This window comes from Hyaena hyaena, unplaced genomic scaffold (assembly GCF_003009895.1).
Source record: "Hyaena hyaena isolate Hyena2069 unplaced genomic scaffold, ASM300989v1 scaffold_401, whole genome shotgun sequence".
Classification (NCBI taxonomy): Eukaryota; Metazoa; Chordata; class Mammalia; order Carnivora; family Hyaenidae; genus Hyaena; species Hyaena hyaena.
In genome coordinates this window covers 928,698-949,981 of record NW_024081030.1, presented here as the reverse complement: position 1 = coordinate 949,981, position 21,284 = coordinate 928,698, and the positions used below count along the sequence as shown (strand labels likewise).

At 38.9% G+C, this 21,284-nt stretch overlaps 1 protein-coding gene across 1 annotated transcript in view; it reads right to left on the bottom strand.

Moving 5' to 3' along the window:
• Positions 1 to 982: 982 nt before the first annotated feature.
• The window catches only part of COPB1 (COPI coat complex subunit beta 1), a 46,857-nt gene continuing 26,555 nt past the window's right edge, over positions 983 to 21,284 (bottom strand). Inside the window, exons 13-22 of the mRNA XM_039251826.1 lie at positions 14,053 to 14,213; positions 13,086 to 13,206; positions 10,866 to 11,093; positions 10,522 to 10,701; positions 7,488 to 7,632; positions 6,307 to 6,426; positions 3,751 to 3,896; positions 3,078 to 3,167; positions 2,019 to 2,174; positions 983 to 1,328 (exon numbers count right to left, since the gene is read on the bottom strand). Coding sequence (XP_039107757.1) covers positions 1,269 to 1,328; positions 2,019 to 2,174; positions 3,078 to 3,167; positions 3,751 to 3,896; positions 6,307 to 6,426; positions 7,488 to 7,632; positions 10,522 to 10,701; positions 10,866 to 11,093; positions 13,086 to 13,206; positions 14,053 to 14,213 — 1,407 coding nt within the window. The 3' untranslated portion in view covers positions 983 to 1,268. The remainder of the gene's footprint in view (positions 1,329 to 2,018; positions 2,175 to 3,077; positions 3,168 to 3,750; positions 3,897 to 6,306; positions 6,427 to 7,487; positions 7,633 to 10,521; positions 10,702 to 10,865; positions 11,094 to 13,085; positions 13,207 to 14,052; positions 14,214 to 21,284) is intronic.

Genomic DNA, 21,284 nt, shown 5'->3' with positions numbered 1-21,284 from the left:
GTGGCTCAGTTGGTTAAGCATCCAACTTCAGCTCAAGTCATGATCTCATGGTTTGTGGGTTTGAGCCCCGTCTCAGGCACTGTACTGACAGCTCAGAGCCTGGAGCCTGCTTTGGATTCTGTGTCTCTCTCTCTCTATCTTCCCCTCTTCCACTCGTGCTCTCTCTCTCAAAAATAAACATTTAAAAATAAATAATAGTTTATTTTCACAGAGACAGAGACAGCACAAGTAAAGGAGGGGCAGAGAGAGAAGGAGAGAATCCCAAGCAGGTCAGGACAAAGCCCAATGCAGGGCTTGAACCCAAGAACTGTGAGATCATGTCCTGAGCTGAAATCAAGAGTTGGACGCTCAACTGACGGAGCCATACAGGCACCTGTCATATCACTCAATTTGCAAATTCTCTTTTTTGAGAGAGACAGAGTGCATGTATACACATGGGGGAGGGGCAGAGGGAGAGAATCTCAAGCAGGCTGCATGCCCAGAGCAGAGCCTAACACAGGGCTTGATTTAACTGACTGTGAGATCATAACCTAAGTCAAAATCAAGAGTTGGATGCCCAATTGAATGAGCCACTCAGGTGCCCCTGTAAATTCTCTTAATAAAGTTTGTATATACACAACTCAAGAGGTGATTTAAATTTATAACAGAAACCCATTTTAAAAATATAAAATAAAAAAAACAGAAAAAAGGGGCACTTGGGTGGCTCAGTCGGTTAAATGTCTGATTTTGGCTCAGGTCATGATCTCATTGTTCGTGAGTTCAAGCCCTGCATCACGCTCTCCGCTGTCAGTGCAGAGTCTGCTTCGGATCCTCTGACTCCCTTTCTCTCTGTCCCTCCCCCCATTCATGTGCATGTGCTCTCCCTCTCTCAAAAATAAAAACATTTAAAAAGTGTAAAACAAAGTGTAACCAACTAAAAGAAATCCATTGCTACATAACTAAAATTATGTAATTATAGATTTATTTATAAAATAACAAAAGATTTAGGAATAGATCTGTTTATTGTACTTTGAAAATGGTCTTGGTACCTGTGAGAAATATTATATACTTTAAGGACAGTATTCAGAACTGTTAAGACAAAAGACAAACTATAATTTTAAACTCAATCTTGATTTAAGGGAAGGCTATAAATTATTGGCTGGAATGCATTCAGCATGAACTCAGATTCTATATAACATAAAGCATGAGAGAGTACAAAAGATGTAGGAGTCCAGTAAGCCCATATCTAATGTTAACTGTAAAACTGCAAGGACTTTTTTTTTTAATTCTTATATACTAGTTTTCTTCTGAGACAAGTTGATTTTATCTCCAAGACTTAAGGCCATTCCCTGTAAAGAAGAAAATGTTTATAATTATTAAAACTACATAAAACCAGTAGATTATTGTATCTTAACCAAGTCCCCATTCAATGATACCACATCAATAATGAGGGGCGCCTGGGTGGCTTAGTTGGTTAAGCATCCGATGTCAGCCCAGGTCATGATCTTGCGGTTCATGAGTTCGAACCCCGCGTCAGGCTCTGTGCTGACAGCTCAGAGCCTAGAGCCTGCTTTAGATCTTCTGTCTCCCTCTTTCTGTCCCTCCCCAGCTTGTACTCTTTCTCTCTCTCTCAAAAATAAACAAAACATTAAAAAATAATAATAATGAAACCAAAGAGATACAAAACAGACTCAGCAGAATTTTACTTTGTCAAGTACTTTTAGTTCTAGATTTATAAACAGTCAACAGATTTGTAGCTTGGATTTCATAAACTCTAGAGAACCCATTTCACAAACACTCTACGGGAACCAATCTTGTTATCTTAGGCAAATAGTCCAGAATTAAAGGCCCAAAAAGTGGGCCATTTTAATGAAGCAAAAGTTTTATTTCTATTCAGAGAATACTATTATTACATACACACATCTAATACATAAAACACTACTATGATAGAGAATACTACATATAGAAATAATGAAGAAATGAATTCTTCCTTTTTATTCAGTTCAGAGATGATCTCAAAAAAACCCCTTAATTGTTACCTGACTCTTTGCACGAATTCTTATGTGGCCTGTAACAGGGGCCTCTGGTCCCTGTTGAATTGGCTTTTCAATGCTGACATTCGCAAGTGCATCTTCTCCAAATATGGAACGAGCATAGAGGTTGGCTGCCATGAAGCCACAGTAACCAGAAAGAGCCTGGAAGAAATATGTAATAAATTCAGGGCTTCACTAGCAAACTACATATAAGCAGGACCCACCAGCATAGGTAAATTATCATTTTTCAAGATAGAACTTACCATGTGGTGGTGGTTACATGACTACTTAAATGTGTCAAAATTCATAGAACTGTCTATGTAAAAAGTGTGAAGGTTACTGTGTCTGTATTACGCCTCAGGAAAAATGACTTCAAAAAGACAGCACTTATTCCAGTTTGTATTTATATATATTCTCTGTTTACTTACAGTGTTTTCTGATTCCACTAGACCTTAAGCTCCCAGAAGGAAGAGACCATTTTTGTTTTGTTCATTACTGTACATCCAGCAGCTCATACAGTACTGGGCATACAGTATTTTTTATGTATCTGATAGAACTTAAAACCTATTTAGCAGAATTTTACTGATAAAATTAGTATTATAACATTTGCAGAAATACTACAAAGAAAAAAATTTCCATAGAATCTCAGTTTAATTTTTCTTTCTAGTCTTTTTTCAAAATTCTGTATTCAAAATTCTGTATTCAAATAGATATATTCTGACCCATAATGAGAGCCAAGAGAAAAGAGAGTATGGACATTTTTAAATCCAGTATCATAACCTATTTTGGAAGAAGCCTTTAGCTGAAAGGGAGAAGACTGACAAGGAAAACTAACTTTACTCTCACACAGGTCCCTGCACTGGTAACAAGAAGGCTGGTGCACTACAGTAGAAAGGGGTAAATGGTCTGACACATTCCATGGGATAACTTTTTTAACTAGTCCAGAATGACACTGCTTTTCTCATGCTCAACAGAAACAAAAATACACTAAAGGAAATCCAACAAAGCCAGGAATCTGCCATACTACTCTCTGCCAGATTTAAGAAGTTCTCAGTTAAATCTTACCTTCTCTGGAGTGAGGCATTTCATGTTGGTCGACTTTAATATATGCTGTAAATAGTCATTTAAATCAACTATATTTGTGTTAACTGTTACCTGCAAAGAGGGAGGGAAAAAGTCAAGCAGATCAGAATCCTTACAATGAGAAAGTTGTGGATTTCTTATCTTCAGGTTGAAAAAACACTCAGCTCATATGGAACCTCCTTCACAGTAGTTATAGTGAGGAGGTTGGGCAAGAAAAAAAGTAAATGACATCTCTACAAAATCCAACAAACTGTAAGTTGGGATCAGAACTTTCTTACATAGATAACTTCATACAAGATCAACATGCCGCATATAAAATATTTCTAATAAAAATCAAGGCCAATGACTCTGTAAAACATCTTTTGGACACTGGATTCAATGATGAATTATTATTTATACATGCAAGGGATGGAATATTGTCTTTAATGTCTTGATCAATCAGATTAATCATAGAACTGCTACCCTCATCGATTTACAATAGCAACTTACAGACCTAACTGCATAATTTCTGGTGAAGATTAATTTGCAAGAATAGATATCAAGAGACAGCTTCTCACATCTGACACTTTTTAGTGGGACTAATTTTATCAGAGAACCCCTCAACACTAGCCAAAAAGGAAGATAAGAAGTTCAAGGATATCTCCCAAGGACTAACTTTGTTTTCCCATTCGAATTCAGCCCACATCTGACGGAACTCCGCATCAGTGCAAGTTGCAGGCTGGATATAGTCCATGATGTCGATGTGAATGTCACTGAGGACTACACAATTTCTGTCACTTGCTGCTCCAGAGACATCATAAACTGCAATACACACACACACACACACACACAAAGGTCCTGAATCACCAGAGGCAATATTTGCTTAACAAATATTAACTAATACTCCCATCAATCCTACGTTGTAATATTGTTATGTTATGGATGAGGAAACAAAAACAAAGAGAAGTCAAGTAAGTTGCTCAAGGTCACAGAGCTGATTAAGTGGAAGTGGCAGGATTCAAACTCAGTTGTTAAATACATAGCAGTTGCAGTGTGTTAGGCACCCCAGGGGGATATTTAAGTAGTAGAGTTCCCAGAGGTACTTAAACTGATATTTTTGAATGAATACTGAGAAGCCATAGTGCTTAATGATACAAGATTATTTGCTTCTACAACTGCCTTTTCCACAGCAGAAAGTCATAATCTGATTGGAGCCTCTTCTCTTGACATTCCCCCACCATCATACTTTCAGAGAAAAATGAGGTTACCAAGAAGTTGTTCGTTCAATTTCAAGCCCTATTATCTAAAAACAAGTTTATCTCTCTCGGAATCCTTTCTTACCTCCTTACCCTTCGTATCAGGGAAGTTCTATTTCTTCTCTTCAGGGTTAGCATTTCCTGCCATCTGTGATCCCTGCCTTGGCTCAGAACTTCATTCCACCAATCATTACCTCCCTCACTCATGTCTTTATCTTTGTATTCTCTATGGATTTTCTTCCCTGTAAACATACTCGCGGATCTCCCTCCTCCCCTGACTTCTCTTCAGTCTACTACCCTCTCTCATTCTTAACAAAACCAAGGTTCTACATTCAGAAGAGTCTATAGTCGCTGTCTTTATGTCTTCATCTCCTAGTCTTCAACCCACCACCACTGGCACAACACACACCAAAAGCGTTATTTCATTTCACTGTTCACCAAATCCAAAGGACCCTGCTTTTAGACTTCATGTTACTTGACCTTTTGAAGCTTCAGATTCTTTTTGAATATTTTTTTCTTAACTTCTTCTTGACCACATTTCAGATACCTTTGTAGGATTCTCCTCGGCTGATAAGCTTTCAATATTCCTGTTCTCTTAGATCTGGTTTTCAAATCCCTCTTCATGCCCTCTCTGGGGGGATTCTTCCATTTCTATGGCTTTCAAACTAATATTTATCTCTAGTTCAGACTCCTATCAAACTGCCCTTTGATGTCTTTAGATACTTTATTACTCAACATGCTCAAGATTTAATTTTTCTCTCAAATTTGTCCTTCTCTCCTGTATTCCTTGTTTTGGTGGCTGTTATAAATATCAACATAAGAAAGGCAATAAAAAAAATCTGAGGGTTATTCTAGCCCCTTCCTCCTTAATCAGCCTGTATCCTGAGAATTCTATCTCCTTAATATCAATAATATTTAGCCCTTCTCTCCATCCCAACCACTACTGCACTGGGTCAGGCTCTGTCATCTCTCACCTGTGCTACTAAAATAATCTGCTAGTTAACCTTTCTGCCTCCTCCAATCAGTCTTCTATCGTGCTGTTTAATCACATAACTCACTTATAAATCCTCAATGGCTCCCCTTTACATCAGGACAAACTGAAATCCTTAGCATGACAAGTAAAATATAGCTCCTACTAACCTTCCTAACCTTAGTACCCCTAGCCCGCTTTGAACTCCAAGTACATCAAACTACTTGCATGTGTTCCAGCTGAATCCTTGCCTATCTGTGGAACACTTAACAATCTTTCAAAAAGCCACTTGAACATTCAGTTGTCCCACAAAGCCTTTCCTAATCTTCCCTCCCTACTCCCCCCACACTTTGAGAAAACTGACCAAATGTCTGCCTACACTCCCACTTTACCCAGCACAAGCTTCCTCCTTAGCACTTACCATTCTGTATCACATGTATCCATTCTACTTATCTCTTCTCCCTTACCACAAACTACTTGAGGAGAGATCGGCTGTCCTCACCATGGTAGCCCATCCCTATCACAGGACTTGCTTAAAAAAATGCTATTGACTAAATACCTCTGTGTAAGTTAGTCCCTAGATGGCCCGGGAACCAATGCCTATACAAAGTTTTAGACTCAGTTCAAAAGTTATCCTTTGATAACATATTCTCTTCCTCTGTAAAGCCTTCTGTAGGGTTGGCATTTTTCCTATATGATCTCAAAGCATAAACTATATAAACCAGCACCTATCACATTGTGCTGTACTTATATATTTACTTATCCTATCTCCCCTTTTGCTTGGCAGTTTCTTGAAGACAGTAACCCTCTATGGTTCATTTCCGTACATCCATGAACATAGTACAGTGCTTAGTACAAAAGCAGGTGCCTCATACATGATGAATGGGTGAATGAATGAATGGAATAGATTCAGGTGCTGTCCTCAAGAAATGGCATACAGATACTCCTTAGAGAAATTCTTTAATACAAATATTCAAACATTACAGGCTATAAAATAATTCCTTACCTATGTTACCAAAAATTATCCCATTTTCTGTTGACGCTACTTTGACATTAGCTTTAATATTTGCAAAATCATGAGGAGCAAGAGTCAAAGGAGATGGCTTTTCCACAAGTTTAAGATCCCCTGAAAAAACATTTAGATATGGTTAAAAATACATTATTTTTATATATATCTCTCAAATCATAAATCACACATCTCCCAAAGAATAAAATATGAAAATGTATGCAACTTAATTGCTTCTAGCAAAATAAGGAACAAGAGAAGGGTTAGGATTCAAATATTTTGAGGAAAAAAATAAAGCATTTAACATCTTATGCACATCAATATGCACATTTTTTTAAACAGGCTTCTCAGTTCTATATTTAAATCATGTGTGTGTGTGTATGTACTTTGGGCATACCATTTTATTTCAACGACTGAACACAAATTTCTCAAAAAGTTTGAGTTTTAAACTATAATATACTCCATTATAAAAAGATAAAATAGTCCACAGAAAGACTTATAAATTCTTAAAAACACAGTTGACTGTTTTTGTTTTTTTTATATATACAGGGATCAAGCTATACTGAGGAAGACAAGTCAGAGAAGTATCTTTTCCCTTGATATCTCAAAGTCCTTTAAGTCTTGCTTAAGCCACATGACATTTCTAAGAGGCACTGTGCTCACTGTTCCTGTACATAATTTGTATTTCCCAACTTCAAAACCAGATGTAGAACTGGTCAGAAGAGAGTAGGATCCATGTGTCTTTATTAAGAAGAAAAAGACATCTCAAGTTGCTAACTGTAACAATCATATACTACTTTGGCCATACTGGTAGGTATCAGTTATGAACTCAGAAAATCCCTAGTTTTGTTCTAAGGCAATTAAAAATTTAACTAAGTGAATCATGAGGTAAATCCATAACTTAAATAGCTCTTATTTAATATCTAGAAAAACTGATATTTGCTAGATTACTGAACACATCTGGATGTACCGAGAGCATAAACCTAAGAAAGGCAGTGTCACAGAGGTTCAAAATATTGGAGCTGAAGGAGAATATTAAATGTAAACCTAATAAGCCTTGATAAAAAAAGACACAAAGACTCAAGAGAATTCTTATACTAAAACTTGTACACTTCCCTTAATAATCTGTCATAAAGACTTGCTATGTAACAATATCTTTCCTTTATGGTTAATGTCCTTACCCAGAGTAGCTAACTCTAATGTGCAGTTCTGCAGAGTGTCACTGGTTTGGTTCACAACAAGTACATCCAGGACGATATCATACTGGTTGACATGAACATAAGCTTCTGCATATACAGGATCTGAGAAACCTGTCAACTGGGTGACCTGTCAAACAAAAATAAAGAGATAATCAAGTGACTGAGATCATTTAACCAAATATATCCTATCTAAATGACTAACTCTGTTAGGTAACTAACAGATGTGCTTAGACAAATCATTTTGAAATAGACATAATAAAATTGTTTTATAATGTAGGCGTGGGTAATTGAAACAGAGACATTAGAAATAACAGGTCCTAGACTTTACAGCTCAGTAGGAGAAAGATGGGCAAATATATTAAACATTATTTCAATTTAGGAACTGAATAGATTTGGATACATTTTCAGTAAAATCCCTCCTCATATAAACTTACTAGCTCCTCTCCAAAACTTGGGAACTAAATAAAATCCAGATCATGTGGTAGTCCCTGCTATCTAAGCTTAGGAACAAAACAGATTATATAGCAAGAAACGCTTGTAATTCCACAAGGATAAATTTTATATGCTTCTCTCAACCATATTTTTTAAAAAACACCCCAAGTATATAGCATTTTAAACATAATGTTGTCACCCAAAACATATGCAGCCAAAGAAAAAACAGATAAAACTGGATTATGTCAAAATGAAAAACTTTTGTGCATCAGAGGACATTATGAACAGAGTAAAAAGGCAAACTACAGAATGGGAGAAAATATTTGCCAATCATACATCTGATAAGGGACTTATAATCCAGCACTTTCACCTCTGAAAAATCAAAGTATCACTTCAAAGAGATACCATGCACCCATGTTCAAAAGAGCATTATTCACAACAGCCAAAAGGTAGAAGCAATCCAAGTGTCTATCAATAGATAAACAGATAAATAATTATTCATAATGGAATATTACGCAGCCTTAAAAAAAAAAGAAATTCTGACACATGCCTTAACATGAATGAACCTTGAAGAGGTTAAATGAAATAAGCCAGTCACAAAAGGCCAAATTCTGTATGATTCTGCTAATATAAGGTACTTGGAGCAATCAAGTTCATGGTGATAGAAAGCAGACTGGTGGTTGTCAGGGAATGAGGGGAGATGTGTGTGGAAAATCACTGTTCAATGGGCACAGAGTCTCAGCGTTGCAAGATGAAAAAACTCCTAGGGATGGATGGATGTTGGTAACAGCTGCACAATAATGTGAATATACTCAGTGCCACTGAACTGTATCCTAAGAATGTGAAAAGGATTGGGGTGCCTAGGTGGCTCAATCAGTTAGGTGTCTGACTCGATTTCAGCTCAGGTCATGATCTCAAGGTGGGTTTCAGCCCCGTGATGGGCTCTGTGCTGACAGCGAGGAGTCTGCTTGGGATTCTCTCTCCCTGGCTCTCTGCCTCTTTCCTGTTTGTGCACATATGCTCTCTCTCTCTAAATAAATAAATATTTAAAAAAAAGAATACTAAAGAGGATAAATTTGATGTTATATAACATAGATTATATCATAATTTAAAAAACTAAATTAAAAACAATTTATAACTGTAATACTCTTAATGTTAATTCCCAATTTTAAGGGAAAGAAAGTGTTTCAGTAGTTCCAATTCTACTAACCGTATCTTGGACCATCAATCTAAACCATCTATTACTCACCTTATAGATAAGGGACTGAACTAGATCACTGATTTGTAAATTTACATATTAAGAGTAGAATAGTTTTCTTACTAAAATCCTATATGGCACTCAAAATACAAAGACTATAAAAGTTGAGTCACTCTGTTTAAAATAATAGGGGACAAGGGACGCCTGGGTGGCTGTTGGTTGAGTGTCCGACTTTGGCTCAGGTCATGATCTCATGGTTGGTGAGTTTTGAGTCTCACATCAGATCCTCTGATTCCCTCTCTCTGCCCCTCCCCCACTGGTGCTCACGCCCTCTCAAAAATAAACAAACATTTAAAAAAATCTATAAAATAACAGGGGACAGAAGAAACTGAGGGCAGGGTGTCAGAGTAGAGGCCAGAGCCCTGCGCTTTAAAAGTTTTAGTTACCCTTTAAGGATCTCCCAGTTTATGTGTTAGTCTATGATTCCACAAACAACTGGAACAAGTTATAAAACCATCTATTGGACTTATAATACTGCTGTGTAGTAAAATACTTTATCAGTATCTGAGTTTTTTTAAGTATTTTATTTTTATTATTTTTTAATGTTTGTTTATTTTTGAGAAACAGAGAGAAACCGAGCACACACACAAGCAGGGGAGGGACAGAGAGAAGAGAGAGAGGATCCGAAGAGGACCCGAATGTGGGGCTCGAACTCACAAACTGTGAGATCATGACCTGAGCTGAAGTTGGACGCTTAACTGAGACTCAGGTGTCCCAGTATCTGAATATTAATTCATATCTCATGAACCTATCAATCACAGTGACGTGACAAAAACTAATGCTTTGTAACAAGTTATTTTTCTTTTAAAACCAGTGAGACCAGGGCTACCTGGGTGACTCAGTCATTTAAGCATCTGACTCTTGATTTTTGGCTTAGAGCATAATCTCATGGTAGGGAGATCAAGCCCTGCACCCGGCTCTGTGCTGACAGTGTAGAGCCTGCCTAAGATACTCTCCCTCTTCCCTCTGCATCTCCCTTCCCTCCCCCCACAAACAAACAAACAAACAAATTCCTGTTTAAAAAACAATGGGACCAGCCACTTCCTGATTATTTCTTTCTTTTTTTTATTTCTTTCTAGGAGAGAGAGAGACAGCGTGAGCAGGGGAGGGTCAGAGAGAGAGGGAGTCACAGACTGAAACAGGCTCCAGGCTCTGAGCTGGCAGTCAGCACAGAGCCCGACGCGGGGCTCGAACCCACGAACCGCGAGATCATGACCTAAGCGAAAGTCGGACGCTTAACCGACTAAGCCACCCAGGCGCCCCTGATTATTTCTTTCTTAAGTGGCCAATTTAAATAACTTACCAATGTGTTTGACATTTTGTTACCTTGTTAAGTTTAGATGCTAGGGGATCTGCTGCCTCTTTCCTCTGTGTGTTGCCCATTGCTGCCAGCAAGCTCAGCTGAAACTGATCTTCCTTGCAGTTCATTTCATTCTTTGCAGTTAGTTGCATAAAGGAAATGGGGTCATCAGGCTGTACTGTCACATTCCTCTTTTCGGATTCTTTCTGTGTCGAGAAAACAATACACACGTCTCTCTTTAATACAGAAGGGAAGGCAGACAGCTTTCTGTGGGCCTATAGAGACAGCCCTCACATATGAGAAGAGAAAAATCAACAAAATAGAAAACAAACAACAAAGCGCTTTTATGACGTAAGCATGTATACCTTACCTTCTGGGATAATTTCTCTTCTTCGAGTTTAGCAGATAACATGTGAGAGAGGGACTGTCTGCATTCCTTATTGAAAATGTCATTCATTAAAGGTGAACATTCAGACAAGACCTTGAGGCACAAGGAAATTCGATCTACATCATCATCTGTAATTGGCTTCTTAGGAAGAGAGGATTTTCCCAAATGAAGGATAGTGGCCATGAGCAACATAGCTTCAGCAACAAAAGACTAGAAAAGTAGAGAAATGGATTATTATTGTCACCATTCTCCAATTCAATAATGTCACTTTATTATAGAACTCACAATCCAAGAATAAACCTAATTTTTGCTTCACTTGAGTAAGATTTCAAATGCTTTAGATTTTATCTTCATATAGTTGATACACCCTTTTTCTTCCTATCTTAACTGCCACCCTCGAATACCTTCATTAACCTTCAACTGAAAGACACCAACGGCTTTTTAACTGTTTTCCCTTACTCTACCCCTTTCACATGCCAGTGCTATCTTTTTTTAAAATTCCAACTACAAAAAAGTTAAAAGAATATATATTTTACCAGTTGCTGACATTATGCCACATTTACTTTCTTATTTTTTTTTTAATATTTTTATTTATTTCTAGGAGAGAGAGAGAGAGACAGCATGAGCAGGGGAGGGTCAGAGAGAGAGGGAGACACAGACTGAAACAGGCTCCAGGCTCTGAGCTGGCAGTCAGCACGGAGCCCAACGCGGGGCTCGAACCCACGAACCACGAGATCATGACCTAAGTGAAAGTCGGACGCTTAACCGACTAAGCCACCCAGGCGCCCCTACTTTCTTATTTTACCTGTATGTGTCCACTTCCTTTTTGGCTAACCATATGAAAGTACGTTATCCCAAAACATAAGTACTTCAGCATACACCTCTTAAGAATCAGGGCAGTTTCCTATACAATCCCAATATTGTTATCTCACCTGAGAAACAGAGCAATCCCAAAATATATATACTGTACACTTAAGAGTCAAATAAAGTTTCCTAATGTCACAAAATGTTTTTATTGTTGTTTTGATCCAGGATCAGCTTCATGAATCTTAGTTGGCTGTTATTCTCTGTTCTGTTCAGTCCCTTCTAATCTAGACCAGTACCCCCCTCCCCCCCCCCAGCTTTCTGTATTGTTTTCCACCACAATGACTTTTTTTACAAAGGGTGGTGGGATGAAGTCCCCTGTCAGGTTCTGCACTGAGCATAGAGCCTACTTAAGATTCTCTGTCTGTCTGTCTCTCTCTCTTGCTTACTTAAGGTTCTCTCTCTCTCTCCCCGTGTCACTCTCCCCCACTTGCACTCTCTCTCTCTGTAAAATAAAAGAAAAAAAGCAAGACAACAGCATAAAAGGATGGCAGTAGGGATTGGGGAAATGGAAGTGTATTATTGTAAATGTGTGTTCAGTTAGAACGGTTAGAAGCTATGATAAAGGCATAAACTATAGAAATGAGGGCACTTGGATGGCTCAGTTGGTTAAGTGTCTGACTCTTGGTTTCAGCTCAGGTGATGATCTCAGTTTGTGAGATTGAGCCCTGTGTTGGGCTCTATGTTGACAGCAGGAAGACTGTTTGTGATTCTCTCTCTCTCTTCTCCCTCTCTTTCTCACAAAATAAATAAACTAAAAAAAACCCAAAAACCTATAAAAATGAAAACCCACTTAAGAGACACATCTAGGATAAAATAGACAATGACTGACTAAATGAAGATACTGGAGAGAGAGGTCCTTCCTCTACTGGGCCTTGCCTGATCCTAGTGAACAAACGACTGGCTTTATAAACCTTTACATCTCTTCCACAAGGTACCATTATCGTATTATTTTGTTAATTTTATAATAACATTATATTACTATGTCCATTTCCGCCATTACCATAGCTCTTTATTTTTGATATGTATTTTTAAATTTTTATTTTGAGAGAGTGAGCAGGCAGGCACACATGAGTGGGACTGGAGCAGAGAGAGAGGGAGAGAGAATCCCAGGCAGGCTCCCCTCTGTCAGCCTGGGGCCCGACATGGGGCTCGATCTTACCACATGAGATCATGACCTGAGCTGAAATCAAGAGTGGCTTAACCAACTGAGCCACCCCGGTGCTCCCACCAGGAGTTCTTGTCAAACTTCAGCTTTTCCTTTTAGGTCCTTCATAGTTTAACGTATATTTTAGGCACTCAATATTTGGTAAGTAAATATAGGACAAATAAACTTACATTTTGCTTTTTCTTCTCCTGAACCAGAGCTACATAGCGCAAGGCAATCTTGGTCAGAGTTGTGGCAAGTGAGGCAGCAACAAAGAAATCTCCATCCAGAAGGAATCCTCTCAGGGGAGGCCTGCAAAGCAATCACAAAATGTGAAACTCACGCACCATTTCTTAAGCAGCATACAGCTTTTGCAGAAATGATTCCAATCAGCCTATTTAACAATCTCACTGCCACCCTTCAGTGAAGAGGATTCTCAATCAGCTTCATCCTTAGCTCTTAGAATGGAAAAAGGAAAATATGCATGATTTTACAGCTTATCCTCCAAAGATGCTAGAGCCACTGAATATGGAAAGAGAAAATGATTACCAACGTATGTATTGGGGCCAATGAGCTACATTCAAATTCCAGCCTATTTTATTGTGTTCCTATGGGTAAATTGTAAACCTTTCAAAACCTCAAATTCCTCTTCTATAAAATGGGGATAATAATATACTGCATTTTAACAAGTTGTTGTTGACACAAGCTCCTTTGCACAGTGTCTATCATATAGTAATCAACTTAAAATTTTAGGCATCGTTTTTATCTTCATTTTAAAGTTGGGAGTGCAAAATAAGGCAGAAAACATCAAAATTTTATTCCATCAATTAAAAGTGGAAAATCTTCAAAACATGTTTCCCAAGTGCTAATACAGACAATGAAACTCACAAAATTACCTCTACTTCTCATTTTCTATGTGAGTAAAATAATTTTAAACAGAACAGTTATTTCAATGAAAATAGTTTTAAGGAGCAGAGGATTCAAACCATTAACACAATTCCTGGGAGAAAGAAATTAAATGTCCTCCTTTCAAGTACCTTAAATGGCAAAGATTTCCATTTTGGTCAAAAAAAAACAAACTAGTAAGAGAAAAACCATTTGTTCTATAACAGGAGTGATAAACAGTATGGGCGGTCAGGCATAGGTGCCATGAATTACCTTTCGTCCTCTTTCTTGGTGGGTCGGGAACTACTAAGGGCGCTCTGAGTTGCATAGGTGCCCATCTCGGTCACCAACTTCTGAACTGGCCCCACAGTCATTTCCTCTTCAGGTTTTAATTCACCAGCTTCTTTCTTTATTTCTGACTCTACAATTGGGATCTAAAAATCAATTGGAATATCAAGTTAGTAATAATCTCAACCACAAGCAAATTCATATTTAAATGTTCAATCATTTCTATGGAGAAGGCAATTCTCTCGAGGGGATTTTTGCGACTCTGCATTCAATTTTCTTTCCTTCGCTGGACAATGTAGGGAGAAGAACAGGGCTTTGGAATTGGAAGCCACTTACTTGTTGAATGGTTCTGGGCAAGTTAATTAAACTACTTTGAGTCTCTGTTTCTCACCCTCTTAAATGGAAATATTAATTCTATTCATACAAGTTATTCTATAGGAAAATGCTTAGGACAGTGACTAAGATGAAGTATATACTCACTAAGCCTTAACTCTTCTCTATCCCTTCCCCTGAAATCCTAACCCAAATAGCACCTATGCTAAAAATGAAATAAACATGACGTATGTGTACATAATAACTTCAACTACCTTTAAAAAAGTAATAAATGGCTACTACATATTTACTGCTCAACACCAATCCTCAATACCAATTCAATCATCTAACTTAGGAGCTCTATAATCATTAACTGTCAATTCCCTTATTTCATAAATGAAAAACTTAAAAAAGTCCAGTCAGGTTAAGAAATTTAGATCCGAGGTCCCAGAGTTAATTACCAGCAGAAGCAAGAATGCAACCAAGGTGCCCTGAAAAGCACTGTTCTTCCTGTTCTACCATATGGTTGGATGAGGAAATGCTGCCAGTTTTAGTCCAGAAATATTCTAATGTCAGTCCAGTTCTTATAATGTTTACAGTCTCCTAGCACAGAGTTTTACAAATCTCTTTTTTAAACATAGAACCTTTTGTTCAAATAAAAGCTTATCCTAAACAGTAAATAATAAAGACAAAAGAACAGGTGTTGTGGCTCAATACAAGGGAGAGGGATACTCCTAATTTCCCACAGCCTCTAAGCCTTAATTATAGGGATAACTAAGACAGATTTTTCAGTGTTCTTTAACCCTGATGCAACTAAAAACACAAAAGCAAACCACCACATAAAAGTCAGTTTTACTGAAGTAAACACCACCTCATAAAGTGGCATTTTCTAAAGTATAACAGGAGTGGTGGAATTTACAAGATGGTGGAGAAGTTGGGAGCTCTGTGCATTTTGCTGGCCCCCATCTCTCAAACAGAGAAAGCCTGAAGTCATAGGACACTGAGCCTCAGGAGTCTGGGAAGAGAAAGAGACCAAGTAAACTTGGAAGGTAACCTCGTAAGTGCGTGAGTGCGAACTAGGGAAGATAAAGGCAGGCCAGGACTGGAGACACAGAAGGGAGGGAGCCCCCCTCGAGGGCAGCCGCGGTGAGTTAAGAGGAAAAGAATGGCTGAAACTGCTTATAGAACTGTCCCTGGAGAAGAGAAAAACCTTGGCTCAGACGGAGACTGTTCTTAGTTCTAACTGGGGTGCTGACTTTGAACTGGGTGCTCCTGGTCCCAGGCGGCGCAAGGAGAAACTGCTCCACTGCCCTTCCGGCTCAACCCCCAGCGGTGGGGAAGCGGCCAACCTGCGCTGTGTTTCTGTGTTTCAGGCAGTATCAATAAAGCGCTTGGACAAAGACCTGGAAACCAGGCAGGGCTTGGGACACAGAACACAGCCCAATGTGGCTGCACCAGTGGCACAGGGAGATTGGATGCAAGGGAGCGATTTGTGATGCTTGGTTCCAGAGGGGACTGGGGAGCCACCACTTTGCTCCTGACAACCACCAAGGTGGGGCCTCAGGGAGCGGAACACAGTAGACACTAAGACTCGCCTACACCAAACCACACCCATCCCCGCTAGAGAGCTGCTTTTTGTTTTTTACTAGAGCCAGAGGCAAGACCAACATAGATGTACTGCCGTGATTAATTCTGGATCAATTCTTTCTATTCAGATATATTTTCCCCTTGTCTCACCCATATCTCTCCCCCTGCTGGACTGGGCACTCTGGCCATTGGTTTGCTTAAACAGTCACATTTAACCCATTCTCTAGATGTATATTCTACACCTCCACCGCTACCTTTCTTCTCTCTCTGCAGTAATCAGACTACATAGTTTCTCTGAGTAACATTATCTTCGTTTCTTTCTCCTCTCCTTTTACTATATTCTCCTCTTTCTCTCTCTGAATTAAGCCTCTTAGTCTCTCTGCCTGGTCATTTCTCCTCCACTTTTGCTTCCTCCCCACCCTGTCATTTCTCTCTGTGTATATGCTCTTCCAATCAGCATTGCATACACCCTGGTCTCTATTTGTACTTGGGAATTTCAGTTTTATGCTTTTAGACTGTCCCTTGTCTTTTCAGGTTTTTCTTCTTCTTTTTCTTCTTTTTTCTTTTTCCCTTTCGGTTTGCTTGTTTGTTGGATTTGTCTGTGCAATTGCGTGCCTTTGTTCCCTGTGTGTCTGTCTCTTTTCTCTTCCAGGGCTACCTCAAGAAAGAAGTCAAAGCACACTTGGTGGAGAGTCCCAAATGCCACTACAAGTAGAAAAATAAAATAATCAAACAACGAGAGAAGAAGAGACAACATTAAAAGAACATTTCCTGAATGGACAGACCCTAGACAGTCAATGAGCCTTCCTTAATATAGCAGTACTCACAGGTGCAGAGTGCATAACAAGCTTTTAAAACTACAAGAGACAGAAAGCTAGCCAAAGTGACAAAACAGAAGAACTCTCCTCTAAAGAAATTCCAGGAAAAAATGACAGCTAAAGAAATGCTCAGATATAAGCAACATAACTGAACAAGAATTTAGGACAATAGTCATAAAATAATCACTGGGCTTGAAAAAAGCATGGAAGACATCAGAGAAGCTATTGCTACAAAGACTACGGAGCTTAAAAATAGTTGTGATGACAATAGCACTGCTAGGAATTTACCCAAGGGATACAGAAATGCTGAGGCATAGGAGCACATGTACCCCAATGTTCATAGCAGCACTCTCCACAATAGCTAAAACATGGAAAGAGCCTAAGTGTCCATCAACAGATGAATGGATCAAGAAGATGTGGTTTATCTATACCATGGAATACTACATGGCAATGAGAAACAATGAAATCTGGCCATGTGTAGCAACATGGATGGACCTTGAGGGTGTTATGCTGAGCGAAATAAGTCAGGCAGAGAAGGACAAATATCATATGTGTGCACGTATAGGAGGACTAGGAGGAACTTGACAGAGGACCAACCAGGAGAAGAAGGGGGGAAATGGTGGGGGAAAGGGAGAGAGGCAAACCATGAGAGACTCTTGAATGCTGACAAAAACTGAGGACTGTGGATGGGGGGGGGGAGGAGGGATGGGCATGGAGGAGGACACTTGTGGGGATGAGCACTGGGTGTTATGTGGAAACTAATTTGACAATAAACTATTTGTAAAAAAAAAAAAAATAGTTGTGATGAATTAAAAACTGCTATAAATAAGGTGCATAATAAAATGGAAGTGTCCAATGCACAGACTGAAAAGGCAGAGTGAATAGGTGAATTAGAAGACACAATTATAGAAAAAGAGGAAGCTGAGAAAAAGAGAGATAAATTGATCCAGGAACACGAAAGGAGAGTTTGAGAGCTAAGCAATACAATCAAACGGAACAATATCCATATCATAGGAATTCCAGAAGAGGAAGAGAGAGGGAAAGGCACTGAAGGAGTTCTTGAACAAATTATAGCTGAGAACTTCCCTAATCTGGGGAAGGAAACAGACACTGAAATCCAAGAGACACAGAGAACACCCTTCAGACATGACTTGAATCAATCTTCTGTGCGACATATCAGAGTGAAACTGGCAAAATATAAGAACAAAGAGAGAATTCTGAAATTCTCAGCTAGGGATAAAAGGGCCCTAACATACAAAAGGAGACCTATAAGAGTAGTTACAAATCTATCTACTGAAACTGGGCAGGCCAGAAAGGAATGGCAGGAAATCTTCAATCTGATGAACAGAAAAAATATGTAGCCAATAATCCTCTATCCAGCAAGCCTGTCATTCAGAATAGAAGGAGAGATAAAAGTCTTCCCAAAGAAACAAAAATTGAAAGAATTCATCACCACTAAACCAGCCCTACAAGAAATCCTGAGGGGACCCTATGAGTTGAAAGGAATTGTTGGAAGGAACACAAAGCATCAGAGACACCACTACAAGTATGAATCCTACAGAGAACACAATGACTCTAAACCCATATTTTTCAATAATAACACTGAATGTAAATGGACTAAATACTCCAATCAAAATACATAAGGTAGCAGAATGGATAAAAAAAACAAAAACCCTCTATTTGCTGTCTACAAGAGATTCATTTTAGACCTGAGGACACATTCAGATTGAAAGTAAGGGGATGGGGGGGCGCCAGGGTGGCTCAGTCGGTTAAGCGTCCGACTTGGGCTCAGGTCATGATCTTATGGTTTGTGGGTTTGAGCCCCATGCCAGGCTCTGTGCTGACAGCCAGCTCAGAGCCTAGAGCCGATTTTGATTCTGTGTCACCTTATCTCTCTGACCCTCCCCTGTTCACACTGTCTCTCTATCTCTCTCAGGAAAACAAAACAAAACATTAAAAAAAAAATGAAAGTATAGGGATAGAGAAATTTCTATCATGCTACTGGAAGGCAAAAGAAAGCTGGAGTAGCCATACTCATATCAGACAAACTGGACTTCAAAGTAAAGGCAGTAACAAGAGATGAAGGGCACTATATAATAATTACAGTGTCCATCCACGAGGAAGAGATAACAATTATAAATGTCTATGTACCAAATATGGAAGCACCCAAATACATAAAACAATTAATCACAAACAAACAATCTTAGGGATAAGAATGTGCTAACAGCAGGGGACTATAATACTCCATTTACAGCAACGGATAGATCAACTAGACAGAAAATCATTAAAGAAACAATAGAATTGAATGACACATTGGACCAGATGGATTTGACAGATATATTTAGAACTCTACATCCTGAGGCCATGGAATACACTTTCTTCTCAAGTGCGCATGGCACATTCTTCAAGATAGATCACATACTGGGACATAAAGCAGCCCTCAATAAATATAAAGAATTGAGATCATACCATGCACACTTTCAGATCACAATGCTATGAAACCTGAAATCAATCAAAGGAAAAAGTATGGAAAACCTCCAAAAAATGGAGACTAAAGAACACCCTACTAATGAATGAATGGGCCATACAGGTAATTAGAGAAAAAATTTAAAAATATGTGGAAACAAATGAAAATGAAAATACAAGTATGCAGGGGCGCCTGGGTGGCTCAGTCAGTTGAGTGTCCTACTTCTTCGGCTCAGATCATGATCTCACGGGTTCGTGGGTTCGAGCCCCGTATCGGGCTCTGTGCTGACAGCTAGCTCAGAGCCTGGAGCCTGCTTCAGATTCTGTGTCTCCCTCTGTGTCTCCCTTCAGATTCTGTGTCTTCAGATTTTGTGTCTCTGACCCTCCCCTGCTCACGCTCTCTCTCTCAGAAATAAATAAAACATTAAAAAAAAAAAAAGAAAATACAACTATCCAAACTCTTTGGGATGTGGCAAAGGCAGTCCTAAGAGGAAAGTACATTGCCCTCTGGGCATATTTCAAGAAACTAGAAAAAGCACAAATACAAATTCTAACAGCACACCTAGAGGAACTAGAAGGAGAGCAACAAGAGCACCCCAAACCCAGCAGAAGAAGAGAAATAATAAAAATCAGGGCAGAAATAAACAATATAGAATCTAAAAAAACAGTTGAACAGATCAATGAAACCAAGAGTTGGTTTTTGGAAAAAATAAACAAAATCGACAAACCTCTAGCCAGGCTTCTCTAAAAGAAAAGAGAGAGCACCCAAAGAGACAAAATCATGAATGAAAATGGATTTATTACAACCAATCTCTCAGAAATACAAGCACTCATCAGAGAATACTATGAAAAATTATATGCCAATAAACTGGACAACTTAGACAAAATGGACAAATTCCTAACCACACACTCACTACCAAAATTCACATGGGAAGAGATAGAAAATCTGAACAGATTCATAACTAGTGATGAAATTGAATCAGTTACCAAAAATCTAACAAATAAGAGCCCTGGGCCAGATGGCTTCCCTGGGGAATTCTACCAGACATTTAAATCAGAGTTAATACCCATTCTTCTCAGGCTATTCCAAAAAATAGAAATCAAAGGAAAACTTCCAGATTCATTCTACGAAGCCAGTATCACTTTGATTCCCAAGTCAGACAGAGACCCAGGGAAAAAAGAGAACTACAGGCCAATATCCTTGATGAATATGAATGCAAAAATCCTCAACAAGATACTTGGAAATCAAATCCAACAGCACATAAAAAGAATTATCCATCAAGATCAAGTGGGATTCATTCCTGGGTTACAGGGCTGGTTCAATATTCGCAAATCAATCAATGTGATACATCACATCAACAAAAGAAAAGATAAAACCATATGATCCTGTCGATAGATGCAGAAAAAGCATTTGGCAAAATACAGCATCCCTTCTTAATAAAGACCCTTGAGAAATTCGGGATAAAAGGAACTTATTCAAACATCATAAAAGCCATCTATGAGAAGCCCTCAGCTAATGAGGAAGCCCTCATCCTCAATGGGGAAAAACAGAGTTGTCCCCCTGAGATCAGGAACACGACAGGGATGTCCACTCTCACCACTGTTGTTTAAAGAGTGCTGGAAGTCCTAGCATCAGCAATCAGACAACAAAAGGAAATAAAAGGCATCAGAATTGGCAAAGAAGAAGTCAAACTTTCACTTTTTGCAGATGACATGATACTCTACATAGAAAACCCAACAGACTCCAGCAGAAGCCTACTAGAACTGATCCATGAATTGAGCAAAGTTGCAGGGTACAAAATCAACGTACAGAAATCGGTTGCATTTTTTGTTTGTTTTTGATTTTTATTTTTCTTCTTACAAATAGTTTGTCAGGTTGATTTCCATATAACACCCAGTGCTCATCCCCACAAGTGCCCTCCTCCATGCCCCCCTCCCCCCCACATCCATCAGTCCTCAGTTTGTTTCTCAGCATTCAAGAGTCTCTCATGGTTTGCCTCTCTCCCTTTCCCCCACCATTTCCCCCCTTCTTCT